The sequence below is a fragment of the Myotis brandtii genome, unplaced genomic scaffold (genome assembly GCF_000412655.1).
Source record: "Myotis brandtii unplaced genomic scaffold, ASM41265v1 scaffold1873, whole genome shotgun sequence".
Lineage (NCBI taxonomy): Eukaryota > Metazoa > Chordata > Mammalia > Chiroptera > Vespertilionidae > Myotis > Myotis brandtii.
Genome location: NW_005356956.1, coordinates 146,569 through 168,691, shown reverse-complemented (window position 1 = coordinate 168,691; position 22,123 = coordinate 146,569). Strand labels below are relative to the sequence as shown.

At 48.8% G+C, this 22,123-nt stretch overlaps 1 protein-coding gene across 1 annotated transcript in view; it reads right to left on the bottom strand.

Moving 5' to 3' along the window:
* Positions 1–3,617: 3,617 nt before the first annotated feature.
* The window catches only part of AKT3 (v-akt murine thymoma viral oncogene homolog 3), an 86,257-nt gene continuing 67,751 nt past the window's right edge, over positions 3,618–22,123 (bottom strand). Inside the window, exons 9-12 of the mRNA XM_005864513.2 lie at positions 18,686–18,900; positions 14,922–15,009; positions 11,186–11,288; positions 3,618–3,901 (exon numbers count right to left, since the gene is read on the bottom strand). Of these exons, the coding sequence (XP_005864575.1) occupies positions 3,825–3,901; positions 11,186–11,288; positions 14,922–15,009; positions 18,686–18,900 (483 nt within the window). The 3' untranslated portion in view covers positions 3,618–3,824. The remainder of the gene's footprint in view (positions 3,902–11,185; positions 11,289–14,921; positions 15,010–18,685; positions 18,901–22,123) is intronic.

Sequence of the window (22,123 nt, the reverse complement as noted above, 5' to 3'; positions counted from 1 at the left end):
CTGCCGTGCGTCTCTAGGGCGCGTCCTTGGCCAAGGTCATGGGAATCACCTTCACGTTTGGAGAAAAAAAAAAAACAAACAAAAAGAAAGCTACCAATGTGCTTAGTGTGTGGAGTCCTACCTCCCACTAAGGGAGCCCAGGCCGTGAGCAGCCAGTCCCAGCTCTCTCCCCTTCCTCTCACCTGTTGGTTGGTTGGTTGGTTGGTTTTTTTATCAAATGAATGCAAGACAACTTACAAGACATACCTTCTAGTCTACTTTCTGGTCAATGTGAAACATTCAACGTAATTCCAAGTGGAAAAAAAAAAAGTGGAGCGATATGTGTAAGGAAGAGTGAACTGCCAATGACCGCAACTTCCTACTCAATACTAAGGATGAACCTCGCTCGGGTAGGAATATGAAAAATCAGGATAAAATCGATGTGAAATAGGTCTTAGCTGCCTTAGGAAAATGCCCTTTAACCCCCGGCAGTCCCAGCGGCCCACCCTCGCCAGCAGTGGTTTCCTGTCCGCGAGTCCGCTCTCCCGGCGTCGCGGCTAAGACAGCTGCGTGTGAGTATGAGGCATCCTGCTCCCAAGTCGCCTGCCCTCCCCCCAGTGCGGTCACGAGCCTACGTCACGCCGTGGTCTTCCCCGTGGGAGCGATCAGGGAGTGGAACTGAAAGACATCTCCAGGATCCCCCCGGGGGGCCCCGCCCCTGGGTCTCATCGGCTGCTTTGGAAAATGTCAGCTCCTAGCACCAAAGGGTTGAATCTGAAGATCGTCGTCAATGGAGGAGGAAGATGAGGTTTGCATACGCGTCCCCTGTCCGTGGGAGCCGTGGAGCGCGGGGACAGGAGTATGTACAGAAGAAGGGAGGTCGGAGGTGTTCCTTTGTGTTCTGTGGTGTTCCCTGATGGCTTAATTCAGTGATCAATGTACCATGATCAGAACAAACACACTAGGCTCTCATCTCTACCTGCCTCCTCCGCCAGTACTTGAGATGTGTTCATTCGGCCGAGTAGGTTCGTTGATCGCCACTCAGGTCTCCATGTGGGCCGTTTCCTTGGTTGCCTGGCCGTCCTAACACCTCCCTTCTCAGATGAGCAAACATCGCCCCTTGGCGAGGGTGAGCTGGGGATGTTCTCATTCTTAGCACCAAGGGGTTGGAGGACAGCATCTCTTGTCCCAGCGCCAAATTCTAACCAAGTCCCATCTCGGAGCCTCGTCAAAATCGCTTCACAAAGGAGAAAAAGTGCATGAATCCTGTTGGCGGGGACGTTCCTTGCACACGGGCCAAAAGAAACTGCAGTACGTCTACTCTGTGTTCAGCTGGAGCTGCATTTGCTACCACGACATACAATTCTCGTCACTAAAAAATAAATACTACTGCAATATCAACAAAATCACAACAGGACATTCAAAGTTCTAACATCCGAGGAAAAGCTAATTCACGCAGAACTGAAATGGAAAACGAAAACACACGCGGCAAACGCCCGTTTACCTGGGTGCACACATTTTGGTGAAAAGCAGGGTCGTTACACCTGTCTACATTCTTCAGCCATCAGCGGCGAGAAATATTACCATGGACAACGGTTTCCAAGCACAAGGGAAGCAATGCTCTCGGGGTGCCGATCCTAGCGGCGACCTTGGGATGACCTTGACTCGGCTGTGCATCTGCTTCCTTCCTTCCGTGTTCGTTTGCCAGGACTGCCTGGGAGGTCTGGACGTCCACGTGGGACCCCCGGCTTCCTCTACGGGATCCAACAGGAATCTAGATGCATGTACCGAGAGAGGCCACAATTCACCCGTCGTGCGGTCCTTGCAAATGCTTCCTAACTGATCTGAGCGGCCGACGGCTACTTTAGGCTCTGCTCTGAAATCAGGCTTTCCTGAAAGCGGCACATGCGCACCGCCACCCTTCCGCAATCGCTCGTTCTGAATTATACACTAAATCTTCTTAGGCTAATTAGTTTCTGCTTTAGCTTCTAGAGAGTTAAAAAAAAAAATGTACCTAGCATCGGTGTATCTCATTTACCCTCCGCTGTCAGGGGAGAACCACAACTGAAAGACAAGAAGATGACAACTGGTGGGCGGATGGATGGCGGCGGCCTCATGACTTCCCAGGGCGGTAAGGTTACCTCTGAAAGTTGCTATAAGAGTAAGACAGCAGCAGCAACAGCATGAGACCTTAGACTGAGATACAATTTCATGCAAAAAAAAACAAAAAGTCGAGTGTATTTGCGTATATGTGTGTTCTCAGGCGGGCGGGCGGAGGTGGCGAGGGTGAGGCCTGGGCCGGTCGGGGTGTCTGGAGGCGCCTGCTGTGAGGAGGAGCCGGGCCCGTCCGACGTCCAGCAGCCGTTCTCAGAGTGAGTCTCAGGCGACAGCGACGCAGCAGCACAGGGCCTACTCGCGGCCGCTCGCCGAGTAGGAGAACTGAGGGAAGTGCGGCCGGCTCTCGTTGTCCATGCCATCCTCGTCGTCTGCGGGCAGAAACACCATTTCAATCTCACGCTTGTTTTTTGTTTTTTTTAAAATATATATTTTTACTGATTTCAGAGAGGAAGGGAGAGGGAGAAACATCAATGATGAGAGAGAATCATTGATCAGCTGCCCACAACCGGGCACGTGCCCTGACCGGGAAGCGAACCGTGACCTCCTGGTTCATAGGTTGACGCCCCACCACTGAGCCACACTGGCCGGGCGACACTTGCTTTTGGCAACACTCTCTCTGGTCTGTACAGTCCTAACTTCTTTTTTTAAAATATATTTTATATTTGCTACCACGACATACAATTCTCGTCACTAAAAAATAAATACTACTGCAATATCAACAAAATCACAACAGGACATTCAAAGTTCTAACATCCGAGGAAAAGCTAATTCACGCAGAACTGAAATGGAAAACGAAAACACACGCGGCAAACGCCCGTTTACCTGGGTGCACACATTTTGGTGAAAAGCAGGGTCGTTACACCTGTCTACATTCTTCAGCCATCAGCGGCGAGAAATATTACCATGGACAACGGTTTCCAAGCACAAGGGAAGCAATGCTCTCGGGGTGCCGATCCTAGCGGCGACCTTGGGATGACCTTGACTCGGCTGTGCATCTGCTTCCTTCCTTCCGTGTTCGTTTGCCAGGACTGCCTGGGAGGTCTGGACGTCCACGTGGGACCCCCGGCTTCCTCTACGGGATCCAACAGGAATCTAGATGCATGTACCGAGAGAGGCCACAATTCACCCGTCGTGCGGTCCTTGCAAATGCTTCCTAACTGATCTGAGCGGCCGACGGCTACTTTAGGCTCTGCTCTGAAATCAGGCTTTCCTGAAAGCGGCACATGCGCACCGCCACCCTTCCGCAATCGCTCGTTCTGAATTATACACTAAATCTTCTTAGGCTAATTAGTTTCTGCTTTAGCTTCTAGAGAGTTTAAAAAAAAAATGTACCTAGCATCGGTGTATCTCATTTACCCTCCGCTGTCAGGGGAGAACCACAACTGAAAGACAAGAAGATGACAACTGGTGGGCGGATGGATGGCGGCGGCCTCATGACTTCCCAGGGCGGTAAGGTTACCTCTGAAAGTTGCTATAAGAGTAAGACAGCAGCAGCAACAGCATGAGACCTTAGACTGAGATACAATTTCATGCAAAAAAAAACAAAAAGTCGAGTGTATTTGCGTATATGTGTGTTCTCAGGCGGGCGGGCGGAGGTGGCGAGGGTGAGGCCTGGGCCGGTCGGGGTGTCTGGAGGCGCCTGCTGTGAGGAGGAGCCGGGCCCGTCCGACGTCCAGCAGCCGTTCTCAGAGTGAGTCTCAGGCGACAGCGACGCAGCAGCACAGGGCCTACTCGCGGCCGCTCGCCGAGTAGGAGAACTGAGGGAAGTGCGGCCGGCTCTCGTTGTCCATGCCATCCTCGTCGTCTGCGGGCAGAAACACCATTTCAATCTCACGCTTGTTTTTTGTTTTTTTTAAAATATATATTTTTACTGATTTCAGAGAGGAAGGGAGAGGGAGAAACATCAATGATGAGAGAGAATCATTGATCAGCTGCCCACAACCGGGCACGTGCCCTGACCGGGAAGCGAACCGTGACCTCCTGGTTCATAGGTTGACGCCCCACCACTGAGCCACACTGGCCGGGCGACACTTGCTTTTGGCAACACTCTCTCTGGTCTGTACAGTCCTAACTTCTTTTTTTAAAATATATTTTATATTTTATTGATTTTTTACAGAGAGGAAGGGAGAGGGATAGTTAGAAACATCGATGGGAGAGAAACATCGATCAGCTGCCTCTTGCACAACTTCCTATTGGGGATGTGCCCGCAACCAAGGTACATGCCCTTGACTGGAATCCAACCTGGGACCTTCCAGTCTGCAGGCCGACGCTCTATCCACTGAGCCAAACTGGTCAGGGCCAGTCCTAACTTCTAAGATAATGAAGATGAACAAAGGCAACATCTTCTAGACACTTGGGTTTGTCCATAAAACACACAGCAGCTAAACTTATTTCAATCGCCTCTCCTTTTCACACACGTGACCTATGAGGAAATAATACTAGCAAATCATCACCGTCAGGACACACACATTGAGACTCAATAAACCGAGAGGCCACCGAAGAGACGTGGGTTTTACATTAGAAGGGCCTCCCAGGCACCGCGCGGGCTCCCGACAATCCTGACCCGCGTGCTCCTCCCTCCCGAGCTTTAGCTGTGACTGTGAAACACAGCGTCGGGATTCCGTTTCATAGGAGTCCGTGGTAGGTGCTTAAGAGTGTGTTTATTTGACATCTGCTCCTGCCCTAGCTCGCCAGGCCCAGTTTTCCTAGGACCGAATGGGAAACTAGAACGAAGAGAAAAAGACCGAGGGAAAGAGGTCGCATTGGGGACCAGTGCACGGGGGACAGACGGAAGGCGCCAGGCGGCTGCTGGCTGTGGGCCACGCCTCCCGCGTGTCTCTCCATTCCTGTGTGTGAAGGACGGTCATGATCTCAAACCATCACCCGTCCCCCCATCACAGTCCTGGGGAGGGACACCCCGCTGTCCGGACGCACACCCTCACCCACAGCTTTCCCTGCGATGCTGCTCTGGGCGGGGCCCTGCTGGCCCCACCCGGGCTCCCTGCCTGAGGGGAGGCCCCCCAGTGAGTCTCCCCCATTGGATCGCTCCCTGCCCCGCAGTGAAGAGATGAATCCCTCCAATACCCAACCTGCTTTTCTTCAGGCAAAATCACTCCGCTGCCTTCAATGCCCAGAAGCACGTGACCAGCTCCTCCCCCTCCCCCCACGCCCACGCGGGACGGGAGAGGACGTGGGCCAGACTCCACGGGCGGTGGGCACTGGTGCCCCGCCTTCCTCTGAAGATGACGCTTTCTGCTCCTGTTCCCTGCTCTTCTTTTCTGCCGTCTACGCTTTTCTTTATTTTAAAAATCCTCATCTGAGGATATTTTCCCCGATTTTTAGAGAGAGGGGGAGGGAGAGGGGGAGCCAGAGAGAAACACCGATGTGAGGAGGCACGTCAATTGGGTGCCTCTGGCGTGCCCTGGACCAGGGCCTGGAGCCTGCAGCCGAGGTATGTGCCCTGGACCGGAATCGAACCCGGGACCCTTCAGTCCGCAGGCCTGTGCGCTATCCACTGAGCCAAACCAGCTAGAGCCCTTCTACTCTTAACACAGAACATCTAGAAACGGGATCCAGGCGCTAACCCACATGTGTGGCCTCGACCGCTCTAGAGATCACCACCGTCCCGGGTGGGACCCAGTCCGCCAGGCAGCGTCCCTGGTCCTGCTCCCTGCGAGCGGCCGACTCCGGGCCTCTCCCTTTAGCCACGCGTTTCCGGGTGACCCTGTGCTTGAAGGACCTCTCTGCCTCAGGCTTCCAAACACCGGCCAGGCACCCAGCAAACGCGGCATCTTCACATGCACTGCCGTCCGGGGCACTTTCAGCTCCACCGGACGCAGGAGCTGCGGACGGCTTCTCTGACGTCGAGCCACAACGTCCAAAACTCTCCAGAGAAGAGGCAGCGGAAATCCAACGGTCCGATTCTGACAGGTGCCAATCACACGTCAGAGAATCCGTTTTCCCATGAACAGCTTTGTGTTGCTGGGCGTGTCTCCGCCCAGCAAACGAATTAAACGCATTTCTGACCGTAAAGAAACCTAAACCTTGGGGATGACCACGGGAGGGCCCCTTGCCTCCATCTTCCTTAAAGCCGGTGTCATCCCTCTGAGCTTACAGGCCTGGGGGAGCGAGGGCCGTGGGCCTGGAGGTCAGGGGGTCCCTGGTCCCCGTGCTGCACAGGCAGCTGGGGTGGGGGTGGAGGGGGCCAGAAGCAAGTGACAGGGACGTGCCGGCGACCTGCCGGCCACACACCCGACGCCCAGTCGGCGGCTGGCAATTCGCTCCCGCTCTGCACGGAGCTCACGGGGAGCCATGGTGATAATGAACGGGGAGGAGGCCAAAAAGACCCCAAGCCAGAGGCTCAGTCCCCACCCGCCGGCACCCCTGCCTCCCTCAGCACCGTGGCCCCTCAGCACCTTTCACAGATGCCGTTACAGGCAGTGAGCTCCTGGGTGTCACTGAAACCCCCTCCCGCACGAGGGGCAGAGACCAGGAGCGCGTGGATCGACACCCTCCAACCTGCTCCTGAATGAACACCAGGCAGGGCGCGCCGGCGTGGGCGCGCAGCTGTGTGCAGAAAAGGAACATGTCGCCTTTCTAACTGCTGATTTGTTCTCAAAAAAAACCTCCCTCCTGTTTTATAAAGGCAAGGTGGCGAGCGGGGAGACAAGGCCCAGCTAGCGCTCGAGGGCATCCGTGGACAGACGGCGCTAGCGGCAGGAGGGCTTGGTGCTCCTCCCGGCCCCTTTGCTCCCAGGGGAGGGAGGAGGACTGGGTCCAATGTGGTCGCAGCTCAGGGTTTCGGACTCTCTCTCTCCTCTGATCTGTCTGCAGAGGAAACTAGGAAACATATCTGGGGCCATCAACCACGGGCACTGCCCACCCTGGAGGAACCCAGGGGTGCGGTTCGCCACCACTGAGGCCAGTCCCCGCGGAGGGGGTGCAGTCCTGTGACCTCCTGCGGGGGGTGGGGGGTGGGGGGCTGAGCTGAGCCATGCAGGATGGCTGCTGGAGCCCGCTGGCCTCAGCCCACTCAGCTGAGCGGTTTCCTCTGATTTTCCTCTCTCCACCTGGGTCGGAAATACGACAGCGAGTTCGGGATCCCCCTCGAGTGGTGAGCCTTAGGTGAGTCCAGAGGACGCCGCTGGCCTCCTGTGTTTGGGCGAGGCCACACCCACCTCGGACGCCCACAGACCCAGCCTGGCCAGGCCTACAACTCGAGGTGGATCGATACCCGCCTTGGAAGGGACTACAATGCACGGGCGTGCGATCTGTCCCTGCCTCAATCCGATCACCCCTGAAAGGCACCGGGTCACAGGCTTCAGGAACAGAGTTGCGTGAGTGATAAAAGTGACAGCCAGAGAGCACAGCTCTCTCGTAGCTACCGATCCAGGGAGCTGTTCCCGAAACTGTGCGGGCGGCCTAGAACCCCGTCTTACGTTTCAGACGTTCTGCAAAGGGAGCGATAAGGTGCGGATGAACGACACTCTCTCCCCGAGGCCCAGCACGGGAGGCTGTGGGTCAGGGACAAGGCGGGGAGCGGCTGTGGGCGGGTGGGGCTGTGCCCTTCGAGTCAATCCTGAAACAGGACCGATGGCTAAGGAGGCACCGGTCACGAAGCTTTTAATCTAACTTCTTCGTAACCAAACAGGTCTGCTGTGACCTTTTTATCTTTTTCTTTAGAGAGAGAGGAAGGGGGAGGAGGAGGAAGAGGAAGAAGAGGAGGAGGAGGAGGAGGAAGAGAAGGAGGAAGAGAGAGAGAGAGAGACATTCATCCATGTCCTCACTGGTGGTTCTGACAGGTGCCCTGACCGGGCTCAAGCCCGAAGCCTGGGCATGGTGGGACGCGCTCTAACCACTGAGCTCCCGGCCAGGGCTGGGTGGTCTTTGGTCCCACAATTCCTCACACTGAATCCGCTCGGTCCCTCCCCCAGGCCCCTCGGCTCCGGCCCCTTTGTCCTGGTGTTTATTGTGTTGGGCCTGTCGGCACCCTCCATGGAGCGGGTGACAGACGGGCCCACCTGGTGCCTGAGAACAATCACAATCGGGTTACTCAAGCGCGTGGCACTCCGGGGTCTTTCCTAAGTGACGGGTCCAATGCCGCCTCCCAGACCCCGGGAGTGGCCGGGCCAGGACCCAAGCAGGGTCTGAGCCCGCCTCCACGCCTCCCCTCCCCCCGCGCCCCCGTCCCCGGCTGCAGGGCTGGGCTTCCACCTGGAACTTTGCGAAGGGAAAGCCATACTCCTGGCTTTGCATCTGCAGGGCCCCCCTATGTCCACCCCTTCCCGCATAACGTGTAGTTAGTTCCAGAAAGAGTCCCACTGCCAAGAGCTCGTTCAACAAAGGAACCCGTCTGCTGAGGTGGAGACGAGCCGCGCTGGGACCTCACTCCCAATGCCACTGTGGTGCCACCTGGGAGGCAAACCCAGAGTCTGGGCACCGACGGGCACGCATGGCACCCTCTGTGAGGACCTGCCTGCTCCGCCCTGACACCAAGCTCCCCCGCCGCCTGCACTTTGTTATTCACTCACTTAGTAGCCACTGAATGCTGTGCTGGCAGCACCTCGCTAAGGGTGGGCAGCCGTGAATACCACACCCTCCTCCTGAGGCCACTGCTTCCAGATGGAGAAACATCCGCGCCCAAAGAGGACTCCCCAGCGGACACCGTCACGGGGAAGGTGTCGAAGGAGAGGTATTGGGGGGGGGCGGGCTGCACATTGCCCTCCAGCCTGGAAGGTCGCAGAACCTCCCTGAGGAAATGGCAGCCAGGTTGAGCGCAAACAAGCAGGAGCAGCTCCTGCAAATGTCCAGGTGAGAGCACCCCAGGCAGGAAGCACCCCAGACAGAGAGCACCCCAGGCAGAGAGCACCCCAGGCAGAGAGCACCCCAGGCAGAGAGCACCCCAGGCAGAGAGCACCCCAGGCAGGGAGCACCCCAGGCGGAGAGCACCCCAGGCGGAGAGCACCCCAGGCAGAGAGCACCCCGAGCAGGGAGCACCCCAGGCAGAGAGCACCCCAGGCAGAGAGCACCCCAGGCAGGGAGCACCCCAGGCGGAGAGCACCCCGGGTGGAGAGCACCCCAGGAGAGCAGCCCATCCCGGCGTGGGCAGGCGTGGCTTGCTCAAGGTGTTGGGGACCCAGGGCCGGGGGAGAGGGAACAGGATGAGGTGGGAGAGGTGGTGCACGGATGAGACTGGGCTGTGTGACAGCGACAGCAGTTGGAGTGAGAGTGGCCGGAGCCATGGAGGGTGTGTGGTCTGATGACCACGAGGGCTGGATCCAAAGGCGAGGCCTCGCACACGCTGGAGGAGCGGACTCTGGGTCCAACCCCACACCTCGCTGGTGCTGCTGGGACGGTAAACGATGCCAAGGCTGTGCCCACTGCTTCCACGCACAGTCCTCAGCTGCTGGCCCACAGCCCCTCGGGCCTCCTAACGCTGCCTTCACCAGGGAGAGGGTCTAGGGTGCTGGCGATGGTCTTCACCAGGGAGGGTCTAGGGTGCTGGCGATGGCATGCAAGACAGAGCGAGCCACTGCCGACCACGGTGAGACCACAAGCAGCCCATCAGCGGAGGCGAGGCCACAGCTTCAGCCGGCGGCAGCCACGCTGCTGGGGCCCATGAACTGGGGGCTTCTGGGGAGCTCAGTTTTCCTCTGGGTTTCAATTTCTTCCCTTTTACAATAGAAAAGGTTCGTCACTTCCTGCAAGTCTAAAGAGAGAGCACACGAGCACAGAACCGCACTGCTCATTTCGGCGTGTGCACCGCTCCTGCTGTCAGCCCCGGGCACAGAGCTCCGGCCTAATGCCTCTGCCCTCAACGCTCTCGTCTACCGTCCACGCCCACCGCTGGCCCAGCCCTTGGCATCGACCTTCCCTCCCGTGGCCACGGGACCTTCGCACTGCCAACTGCTCTGCCTTTCCCAAAGGAAAGCGAGGAAGCGAGACACACAAAGGATGCACAGGCAAAGGAAAGGAGAGAACACTGACGATGTTGCTGTGTGAGCCACAGCGGTGGGACTTAGGAACCTCACCCCGGCCCTGTCCCCGAGGCTCAGCTAATAGGACAGACACAGACCGCCGTCAGCGCGTGAGCGTGCTCGTCGGTTCCATGTGATCACCTCTGCTTTCATGGGAGCCACTGACGTGAGGCACTTACCAAAGTGTGGGTCACGCTCACGGACCCGGGATGGCTCCAAGGGGGGCACGGATGTACAGTTTTAACAGGTGTGTGATTTAACTTCTAGGCACCAAAGATCGCGAGCAAACTAAATTATGTCTTCACAGACAATATTGCTTAAGACAAAGCGAAGTCAAGACAGAACAATTCAACTGAAAGTGAAGTTTGAAACTAGCACGTGGGAGAGCAGAATCGGGACAATTCTGCAGGAAGACCGCAGGTGGGGGCCTGGGAAGTCTCTACGTCAGATTCCTTTCAGTTGATGTCAGAAGAAGCTACTGGAGAACAGCAAGGGGGGTTAACTGGTCTGTAATTTAGCTTCTGATTCTCAGTTTACATTTTCCCTGTGTAGTCTTTTCTATATGAAAACACTTTTCCCTCGGCTACCTGACTTTATTTTTCCACACTGGGAACAAACTCCATTCTTAAATGGAATGTCACTGGAATTAAATTGTGAAAATCCTATATAATAAAAGGCTAATATGCAAATCGACCGAACGGCAGAACGACCGGTCACTATGACACGCACTGACCACCAGGAGGCAGATGCTCAATGCAGGAGCTGCCCCGTGATGGTCAGTGCACTCCCACAGGGGGAGCGCCGCTCAGCCAGAAGCTGGGCTCACAGCTGGCGAGCACAGCGGTGGTGGTGGGAATCTCTCCCGTCTCTGCAGCAGGACCCCTCGGGGGATGTCTGCGTGCCGGCTTACATCCATGTGGGGAGTGGGCCTAAGCCAGAAGGTGGACATCCCCCAAAGGGTCCTGGACCGTGAGAGGGTGCAGGCCAGGCTGAGAGACCCCCCCCCCCAGTGCACGAATATCGTGCACCGGGCCTCTAGTATCTAATGAAAAACATCTTTTTTTTCTTCCGTTATATCAGAGTGTTATGAATCGCCTTCAAGATTTACTTACATTTTTCAGGTGGTGTTATTGTAATAGTCTGAGCTGTAAATTCTTCATCAAAATATCTGGTATCTGTCTCAGATGTTACTTGAGGCTTAAAAGGAGGTACAAGCTGTACAAAGAAAGAAAAAGTACCGGTGAACAGATTTCAATGTAGGGAAATTAATTTTAGGATACAACTGCAGAGCAGGTAACTAACTGGTGAGTGCAAGGGACTCGATGCTGAGCCACCAGAGGCAGCGTCCAGCCAACAGTCTAAACTCAGACCTCAGGGAGCTGGTTGTTCTGTGGACCATTTGAGGGATTATGTGAAACTGGACACATGAGAAACCAAGAATAGGGGGAGAAGAGGCTGCTGAAAAGTGTGGCCTGAAGAGCACTGTGCTGAGTGAAATAAGCCAAAGAAACACAAATACCATACGATTTCCCTTATATGTGGAATCTGATGAACAAAATAAACTAACAAACAAAATAGGAACAGATTCGGACAGCACAGACTGACAGCTGTCAGAGGGGAAGGGAATTTCTTCTAGAAGTCTTCCCGTTTAAGACTATGATCGCTTTCGAGTTAATTCTGTACATGCTGCAAATTGCCTTTAAAAGATATGGACGTCCAGTTGTTTTAGCACCATTTGTGTAACTGAACTATCTCTGCACCTTTATTGAAAGTCCATCAACCACATACGAGTGGGTCTACTTCCAGACATTCTCTTGTGTTGCGCTGACTTCTTCACCCGTCCTCACGGGCGATAAAGATGTCACGTGTGCATAACAAACTGTCTTCATTACTTTGACTTAATAGTAAGTCTTGAAGTTGGGTAGTGTCGGTCCCCCAACTTGGTTTTTCGTCAAAGTTGTTTTGGCTATTCTAGGTCCTTTACGTTTCATATGAATTTTTGAGTCAACCTAACAATTTCTGGAGAATTGCCTGGTAGAATCTTGATGAGAATTGTGTTGAATTTATAGACCAATTTTGAGAGAACAAACGTCTTAAAAATACCGCGTCCTCTAAATCATGAGCACAGCATATTTCTTCCTCGCTCTGTGTTGCCTTCACGTTCCTCAACACTATATTTTAGCTTTTAGACTAAAGGTCTCTCATACCTTTTGTCAAAAGTATCCCTAAGTACTTCATATATCTGTTGCTATTTTAACCAGCACTGTTATTAATTTCCATTTTAGATTGTCTGTATAAAATTATAGTTGTTTCTGTACATTTACCTTGTATCAAGCAACCCATGGGTTGAACTTTAGTAGCTGTTTTGTAGATTCTACCTGATTTTCTAAATAGATAATCATGTTGTCCATGCATAAAATAAAGACAGATTTACTTCTTCCTTCTCCTATCTGTATGCATTTTATTTCTTTTTCTCACCTTACCACACTGGCCATTGGATTTAATGTTTTCTTCTTTTTCTAGTTTCTTAAGATGAAAGACGAGGTCATTGATCTTAGATAATTTTGAATACGATAATTTGGAACTATAAATTTCCCTTGAAATACTGCAATAGCTGTATCCCGGAGCTGTATGTGTTTTATTTACCTTTTCAGTCAGTTCAAAATACTTTGATTTCCTTTTTGGTTTCTTCTGTGACCCATGAATTATTTAAACTTGTATTAAGTTTCCAAATACTTGGGGATGTTCCATATATCTTTCTGTTTTGATTTGTAAATCAATTCCCTTTCATCCAAAGAGCACATGACTTAAATTATTTGAATCTTTTAAAAATTACAGGGTTGCCTACTGCATGGCTCAGTGGTTGAGCATTGACCTATGAACCGGAAGGTCATGGTTCGATTCCCAGTCAGGGCACACGCCTGGTTTGTGGGCTCAATCCCCAGGGAGGGGCCTGCAGGAGACAGTCGATCAATGATTCTCTCTCATCACTGATGTTTCCATCTCTCTTCCTCTCCCTTCCTCTCTGAAATCAATAAAAATATATGATTTTTAAAGGTTTGGGTTGTTAGCCCAAAATAGGGTATCTCATGCTAGGTGTTCTGCATAACTTTGAAAAGAATAAGTATATTTCTGTTGTTGAGTAGTGTTCTATAAATGTCAATCAGATTAAGTTGGTAGATAGTATTGCTGAAGTCTTCTACAAACTAGTGGTTTCCTCTCTACTTCATCAATTATTTGGAGATAGGTATTGAAATGTCCAACTCTAAGTTGTCTATTTTTCCTTGTAGTTTTATTAGTTTCTGCTTTATGTGTTTTAACTTTTGTTAGTAGGTAGGAAGCAGTACTGTGTGTGTGTGTGTGTGTGTGTGTGTGTGTGTGTGTGTGTACTCGTCAGTGTGAATGGATTATGGGGATCTGAATTTACTCAACTGCAGCAGCTGTTCATACACTCTCTGTAAGGCTGCCGTCTTCATGTTTAATGCCAGAGCCTGGCACCCACGGGACAGGACGGGGGGAAGAGAAGATGTTTGTAAAGCAGGAGAAGAACAAAGTGGAACCCAAAAGGGCAAGGGTTGGCGTCCACGAGGACAGACTAACCCCCATGCCTTTTCATCATCTCTGACTTGAACGGCGTGGATATCCACTGGAATGAGGGCCTTTGTCATGGAGCTGAACTTACACCCTGGCCCAGGAGGGGGCAAAACTAAGAGAGGATCCGGGGGAGACGGAGCCCTGAGGCCTGACCTCCTCTCAGGCCAACGAGGTGAGTTGAGAGACAAGCAACAGCATGAGGAGCTACAAAAGGGCTGCTGCTTCACTTCTGTTTTGGAATCTCCCACAAGAAATCTCGTTAGCTAAAGGGAATTCTGGGAAATGTAGCTCAGACTAGTCAAAGTGGCATATTCTAAGGCCCTTACACAAACAAAAATATCTTGAAAGCAGCAAGTGAAATATAACACATAATTTACAAGGGAACAAATAATTGAGTATGCATTCACTAAACTATCAACTCACAATTTTGTACCAGGTGATAATATCCTTGAAGAATGAAGCCAAAATAAAGACATCATTATATAAAAGAAAACAAGTTCCCCTCCAACCGGCTGGGCTATAAAAAATGATCATGGACATTCTTTAGGCTAAAGGGGAATAATATCAGAAAGAAACCTGAATCTCCAAGGAAGGAAGAGATCAAAGTGTTCTAGAATTTGACACTGGTGGTGGCTGCACAACTCTGTGAATATACTAAGAACTGCTGAAGAAAAATCAACTGTTTCGCCCTAACCGGTTTGGCTCAGTGGATAGAGCGACGGCCTGTGGACTGAAGGGTCCCAGGTTCGATTCCAGTCAAGGGCATGTACCTTGGTTGTAGGCACATCCCCAGTAGGGGGTGAGGAGGCAGCAGCTGATCGATGTTTCTCTCTCATCGATGTTTCTAACTCTCGATCCCTCTCCCTTCCTCTCTGCAAAAAATCAATAAAATATATGTACCTTGGTTGTAGGCACATCCCCAGTAGGGGGTGTGCAGGAGGCAGCTGATCGATGTTTCTCTCTCATCGATGTTTCTAACTCTCGATCCCTCTCCCTTCCTCTCTGCAAAAAATCAATAAAATATATTTTTTAAAAAATCAACTGTTTCATGATACTGAGTAGAATTTCAAGATGTGTTTTGGGAGTCAAAATTATCAATAAAACTGTGTGCTAAGAAGTTCAATATTCAATTAAATGATAGGGTAAAATGAAAAATACCATGTTATTATTACATTTTATTCACTTAAATTTTTTTTTGGATGCCAATTCATTTTAGCCAAAATAGATAAACACCGCAGCACGAAGATAACCTACCTTTTTATCATATACATCTTGCCAGTTTACTCCAGAGAAGAAACTGTGTCTCATAATTTCTTTTGAATCATCTGGTCCTCCGCCAAGGCTGTGCGGACAGGAATAAAATTAAATGAGCATGAAACATTTACATAAGCCAATGCATAGCACAAGTTTTTGTGAAATGTAATTTTCTGTGTGGTAAGTGGTTCTTGTGATGAATAGCCATGAAAATAAAAATCTTCCGGTGTAAGATCTAATTTCCCTGATACGCTATTAACAGGAACTCACCTCAGGACCGGATGGTATCTGAAAAGAGCATGGGCTTTGGTGATACACCTGAACCGGGCAACCAGATCTGGGACTTATGGGATGTGTGATAATGAAAACCTGGCTTAATCTCAGTTTACTCATCTGTAGAATGGGGGTAATAATCCCAGCCTAGTGGTTTATTACAAGCACTAGAAATAAGTAAGTAACTAGCGTAGCAAGTGGTAGCTATTATCATTGTCAATTCTATAAGCCAAAACATTTTAGAAAGCCTCAAGTCTCAGTAATCAACAAAACAATCAATCAAGCCCTGACTTAGAGTGTTTGCCAATTCCGGTGGTGTAAATACTCCCAACAGTAAAAAGTAACAAAATTATTATGGAGAGATGAGTTTTGAGTATATATTACCTTTGATATTAATATTAATTTAACTTATAAATTTATATAACTTAGTTTTTAATATTTTTTTATTGATTTCAGAGAGGAAGGGAGAGATTGAGATAGAAATATCAATGATGAGAAAGAATCATCTATCAGCTGCCTCCTGCACGCCCCACACCAGGGATCAAGCCTACAACCCGGGCACGTGACCTCCTGGTTTATAAGTCGACACTCAAACCACTGAACCACGCTGGCTGGGCTATAGAACTTAGCTTTTAATAATACTGCATTGAACAACCAGCTCACAAAATTCTTGAAATTTAACAACTCGCTCTTATGAGCTGGCACATGCCAACTCCCACTCACCACTGGGTCGGAAGAAAACAAATAGGTTGAGGATAACAAACAATTGTGCCATCCTAGTGAATTCTGGTTGTTATCAGCTATAAGGAATACGGGACTGGGGAGAATCCATTTTCTCTCTGCCTGTACATCATCTCTTAACACTAGTCCGTTCTCCAGACCAGCTGTTCAGGCTGGAGAGCCGAGGGCCCCTGACTTCTCCCACGTCCTCGAGTTTCTCTGTCATCATCGCAGAGTTCTTCTTATCACCCCGTGACCACTGCTTCAGGAAGGATCCCCCTATACTGGACCCCCCCGTACACTCTCACCCGCTCTGCCTCCCTGCCCCCGGCCCTTCACTGTTCTCCTCCATCCAGGACAGCTGCCCGAGTCACTTTCTCATAACACAAATCTGGTTATTGCCCTTTAATCATTCAGTGGCATCTCATCCTCTTCTGAATAAAGATGTAATATTTTCTAAGAAACATATCCGCACATTCCATATGTTAGATATGGTATTCCTTGCTTATATTTCCAGTCTAACATGTCAGCTCCATCGCCCAATGTTACCCATCGCATTCCACACTGCGAGTAGTCACCGAACCTCTCAAATGCCATGGTCACTGGCAATTCCAGCTGTTCTTTACACGTGCACTGCTCAGCAGGAACCCCAGTGCAACCCCAACTCCTTCTGAGCCAGCGCAAGGCTTCCAACCCCCCAGACAGGGCTAATCACTTCAAAAGCAACTTGTACGGAGTGTGACCTGAGCATCTGTGAATGTATGTTTTGTGCCCCAACTATTGTGTGAACACCCAGAGCGGAGGTTACTCCGTTCATCCTTGAATTCCCAATATTTTAATGCAGCGTGGAGGGCTTGATACATCTACTGTAAAAGGAAATAGCAGATAATCGAAAACACACCTTCTCTTTAGGCAATGCCAACCTCTGGGGGCACAAACCTTTAAGAGTTGTCCTACTTACCGGGCCACTATCATTCTACATTTACCTCATAGTCATTGAACAATTATTAAGTACCTACTATGTGCTATCCATTGGGTGGGGTAAGGGGGAGGATGACATTAAAAAGGAGTGAGACATAGACATGAAAGCACAGCATGATTCTGTTCTACCAGCCACGGATAGAGGGGGCCAGAGTCCCCTGGAGGAGCTGGAAAGGATGGGGTACAAACTCACTGCCCTTGACCCTAACCAAATGTTAGGTCCCAAATCAAGTAAAAAAAAGGAAATCTTAACTCTTTTTAGTGATTACTCAGCATCAAGTGCCACCTGTTACATTGTGAAATGTTCACATTAAATGGAATATATTTCAAAACCTGAACCAAATTGATGTGTGGTAAATAAGATACACCAAGTGGGGAAAGTAGGTTTACAGTTCTGAGTACGCGAAACAAGAGTTACTCCTTGGGTATGATTAATTATTGTATTATTTTCCATACCAACACTGTGAACCTAGTTTTGCCCACCCTGTAGAAGAAACATCAAGGAGGCAACAAGACACGTGGCTTCTCCTCTTCCGCACGGATGCTCCGTGCGACCTGGATACGTCACTGCAGCCTCTGCTTTCTCCTCGGCCAATGGGAAATGAGAATGACACCCACCCGCCCTGCTCTGCAAGGTACTGAGACAGCGGGGGTACAACAGACACAAATGCCCTGAAAAAATCCCTCTGCACATGTGAGGGATGGTCTCAGTCACCAGGGTGAGGAAATGCAGGTTTGATGGGCTCATCACAAAGCAAGAAGATGGCACCTCTTTTATTATATTTGCTTTTATTTTTTTTTGGAAGGTAAAATCATGTTCCTCATCAATTTAACAGCTAAAAGCATATAATGGAAACCATCTCTAAGGGGGACGGAGCTCGCGTTTTAGGATTCATTATTCCTTCATTCCTTAATTCAGTCTACCAACAAATACATATCGAGCAGCAACCATGAACAGAACATTGTAAAAATACATTATGTGAGGTGTTATAATAGAATCAACAGTGTATGGAATAGGCTCACCTCAGGATGCTGAAGATCTAAGAGATTTTCAGAAAAATACTGATATACATATACATATATATATATACACACATATATATATCAGATGAAAGAATGGATATATACACAGATATACACAAACACACATCTTAAGGGACATTAAAAAGTAACAGTCATTTCATATATTACCTATAAAATGCATGTCTAAATGAATATATAAATATGAGCAAGGAATACCATAGCCCCTTAAGGGTGGTAGGATTCTTCAGGTCCCGGCTAAGGCTACAAAAACAGATATACAAAGTGTATAAAGATATTTTGTTGTTGCTATCGATCCTTCTGGCCCTGCATGGAAAAGAGTATCTTCAAATGACAAGCAAGACGTAGTTGGTGTGTTTGGGTGAGAGAAGAGTTCAGAGACAGGTCTATGCTTCCGACCAGGTGAATCGGAAGAAATATAAAAGCCCAGAGACTAAAAGGAAGAGATGCTCTGATTCTCACAACAGCCAACACCAGGGCCATTAAGAACATTTGCTCATAATGTGGCCAATAAAACTCCCCAAATCCTTACTTGGTAAGCTCTGCATGAAAGTTCCAAGTTAGGAGAAGTTGCGGAAACGTTTTTAAATGTTCTCTATCCTGCAGTTAAAAATAAGCCCGCGTCTCCGTTGGAAGACGTCTAACCCAAAGACATCGCTTCCTGGAGCGAGTCCTATTTGCATTAATTTCCATATCACGATCGCTAACCACACTCATCAGCGACTCGCTGGGTGTTGCTGGTGGCCTACCGTTTATTTGGATCCTTTATCAAGAGCCCTGAAAGCAGTGATTTTGCATCGGAAGAGAGTGTGCGAGGGAATTTGATGTCTTCCATCAGGATCAGTTCAAACAGCTTCTCGTGGTCCTGGTTGTAGAAAGGCAGCCGGCCGCACATCATCTCATACATGACGACCCCCAGGCCCCACCAGTCCACGGCCCGGCCGTAGTCGTTGTCCTCCAACACCTGAGAGCGAGACCAGGGGGAAGATCCGTCATCACACACGCAATTCTAAGGCACCATTTATACGTGAGATTTTCCCGTGAAAATGAATCCTAACCTTCACAGCCTAGGTCAGCAATTTTTTAGATCTTGACGTTTGAACATGAAGCATCCTACAAAAACAGCAATCGCACCAAGTCTTTGAAAGGTTCAAGATATACCCAGGGATGGTCAGTGTAGACAGAAAAGGCATGTCACACAACCAACGCCAAGTGAAGGAACCTGCGAGTGGCCTGAGGACCAGGTAAACCGTTAGCAGGTCTGCATATTGTCTCTTAGGCCTACTTAACTGTTCAGTCTGGTTCACGAATGGGCCCTGTAAGTAGCAGCTTAGAGCTGAGCCACGCTGATTAGGGGGAACATGACGTGCCTGGCACATTCCTGCTTGAGAAGAACTAGGGGACACGGATCAAACATGGAGAGAACAGGCAACGTCATGGAGAAGTGCGCAGGGCAGGGCCACCAGGAAAATGTCTGACAGCTTTGGAGGCCCTGACATGTGTCAACTCGGGAAATAGGTGGCCGCCAACGAGAATCGGAAGATTTGTCGTTTGGGCTAAAAAACTTTAGTATCCAAAGCTTACGTTCCCATGGCAATTTCTGTTAAACACAAACAAAATCAGGGACTTGATACCTGTGTAATATATCCCTTAACGTGTGTTTTTTGTTGTTGTTTATCCTCACATGAGGATATTTTTTCCATTGCTTTTCAGAGAGAGTGGGAGGGAGGGAAGGAGGGGAAGGGACAGAGAGGGAAACATCGATGTGAGAGAGACACATCGACTGGTTGCCTCCTGCACACGCCCTGACTAGGGGCAGGAAGAGACCCCGAAACCCAGGTACATGCCCTTGACCTGGAATTGAACCTGAGATCCTTGGGTGTGCCAGCGGATGCTCTAACCACTGAACCATATCTGCCAGGGCATGTGCCTTAAATTTGTTTTGCAAAATACATTACACGCAAAATTAATTTAGTAAGAAATGATATGAAAGCATCAGGCTGTGTTAGAGCAACCTGTTCACATCGGAACATGATAACTTGCCATTTGTCCCAGTAAACTTTTTTCAAAAAATATATTTTTATTGATTTCAGAGAGGAAGGGAGAGGGAGAGATAGAAACATCAATGAAGAGAGAGAATCATTGATCAGCTGCCTCCTGCACGCTCCCTACGGGGGATTGAGCCCACAACCTGGGCACGTGCCCTCGACCAGAATCGAACCAGGGACCCTCAGTCCGCAGGCGGACGCTCTATCCACTGAGCCAAACCAGCTAGGGCCTATCCCAGGGAAATTGTGATCATGTCTTTTTATTGGATTTGTTCCTTATTCAATGGAATTTTCTCCATTTATTTGCAACTTTCAATATTTTATTTCAAATTATCATATTTGAACAATCTTAAAGCTTACTTGTTGTGATCCTCTTAGCTTTGGGATAAACAGATCAAGAAAACCATACCTATGAAATCTATCAATTAAAAAAATCTTATAACTGATTACATAAGAGCATTCGATACAAAACCAAGTAGTGCTCATGTTCTAAACTTTCTCAGTTTGAAGCAAGTAAGTACACTGCTGAGGATGACTCCTATGTGACTTTTATTTAAAATTCACCAATAATTTCATGGAATCCCACGTGACATGTTGACAGTTAAGGCCCTTTGGCTCACTGGGTATTTAACGATGGAGCATATAATTTAAAGAAAAAAAAAAAACTATGTTACTTAAAGATAAATTAGTAGTGTTTTCAAGGGCTATGAAAAGATTTTTAATTCGACTGTATCACTGTTCTGTGGCTGAAGAAGCCTAGAACCACACTGGCAACAGAGAACGCAAGTCCAGCTCTGACATTTTCCAAAAGTCTTCTGGAAATCACAAGCTAAGCAAAAATTTTCAGGAAAAAACAAATTCTCATTTTTATCTTTAGCCCCAAACATTTCAAATATCTATATGCTTGAGATGAGTAATGTGAGAACATAAGAAAACACGAAAAAATCTAAAAGAAGCGAGAAACTCTACTTGTGAACTTAGAGGAAATGCTGTAATAGCTCATTTTTCAATACCAGTGACTTTTAATTATTCAAGGATCTATCTCATGCCCGATTAGGAGAATGTATTGTATTGTTTGTGGGCCTTTTGCAAATAGATTCAGGATTTTACCTAAGAACAAAATTTTTTTAAAATCTCTGCCTTCCTGTACCACCAGCGAAACAGTGGCACACGCAAGAGAGAGCCAAATGCGGTTTTTAACCTCTTTTTTCATAAAACCATAAAAAGCATAAAAGCTGGATTAACTGCCTCCCGAACCCACGTTTCACCAGCCGGGTTCTCATCCCCAGCTGGCAAAACTGGCAATCCGTTATTTTTGTTTAAATACCTGGTTTGCAGCCAGAAGGGAAAGTGAGTACATTATAAAAAAAAAAAAAAAAAGAAAAAAGAAAAAAAGGGGAGGGGGTATGTTTTGAAGAGAAATAAGCATCTGAAAAAATAAAACTGCATTGCACAAAAATCTGATAAAATAAAATGTGTCTTATTTAGGTTTGTAAAATGAACACAGATTCTCCAACTAAGTGGTTTGCTGTTGAACGTAATGTGCTCTAATGGATAGAGAGATGTGATGCTACAACTGCGGTATCACTTTGTAATGAACAAATCTGATGTGACGTATTACCTTCCTGACACATAAGCTTAAGCTATGCTAAGGAGAAACCACCCTAACAACTCAGCCAGCCTTCTTGATCTAAGAGTCTTTGCTGTCAATTACAAAGAAAGATTTCTGTTCAACTCCTACCTCCAACCAGCTGGAAGATGACAAGAGACGAGAAATGAAAGTGACTCCAATATTCTATCCGTGGATACATAATATAAAACATGCTATTAGTATTCACATACTCTCCTTTCACACTCCTTAAATATAAATTTTCTCAAAACACTATGCTTGGAAATACTCTAGAAATTGCACAGTGAACTTAAAATCCACAGCTTCTTTTATATTAGTTTTAGAAGATTAATTTTCTCCCTTACTCAGAGCATTCTTTTTCCAAAATCACAGAAACATATAAAATTTATATTCTTTAACCTGAGAGCTGCCATTCCTTCTGGCGACCTCTGATGATTTTTTTTTCCAAGCAAAAAGGCTAATTCACTTCCGGGTCATCGTGAAGGGCCAAGGGCGTGCTGGGTGCTCAC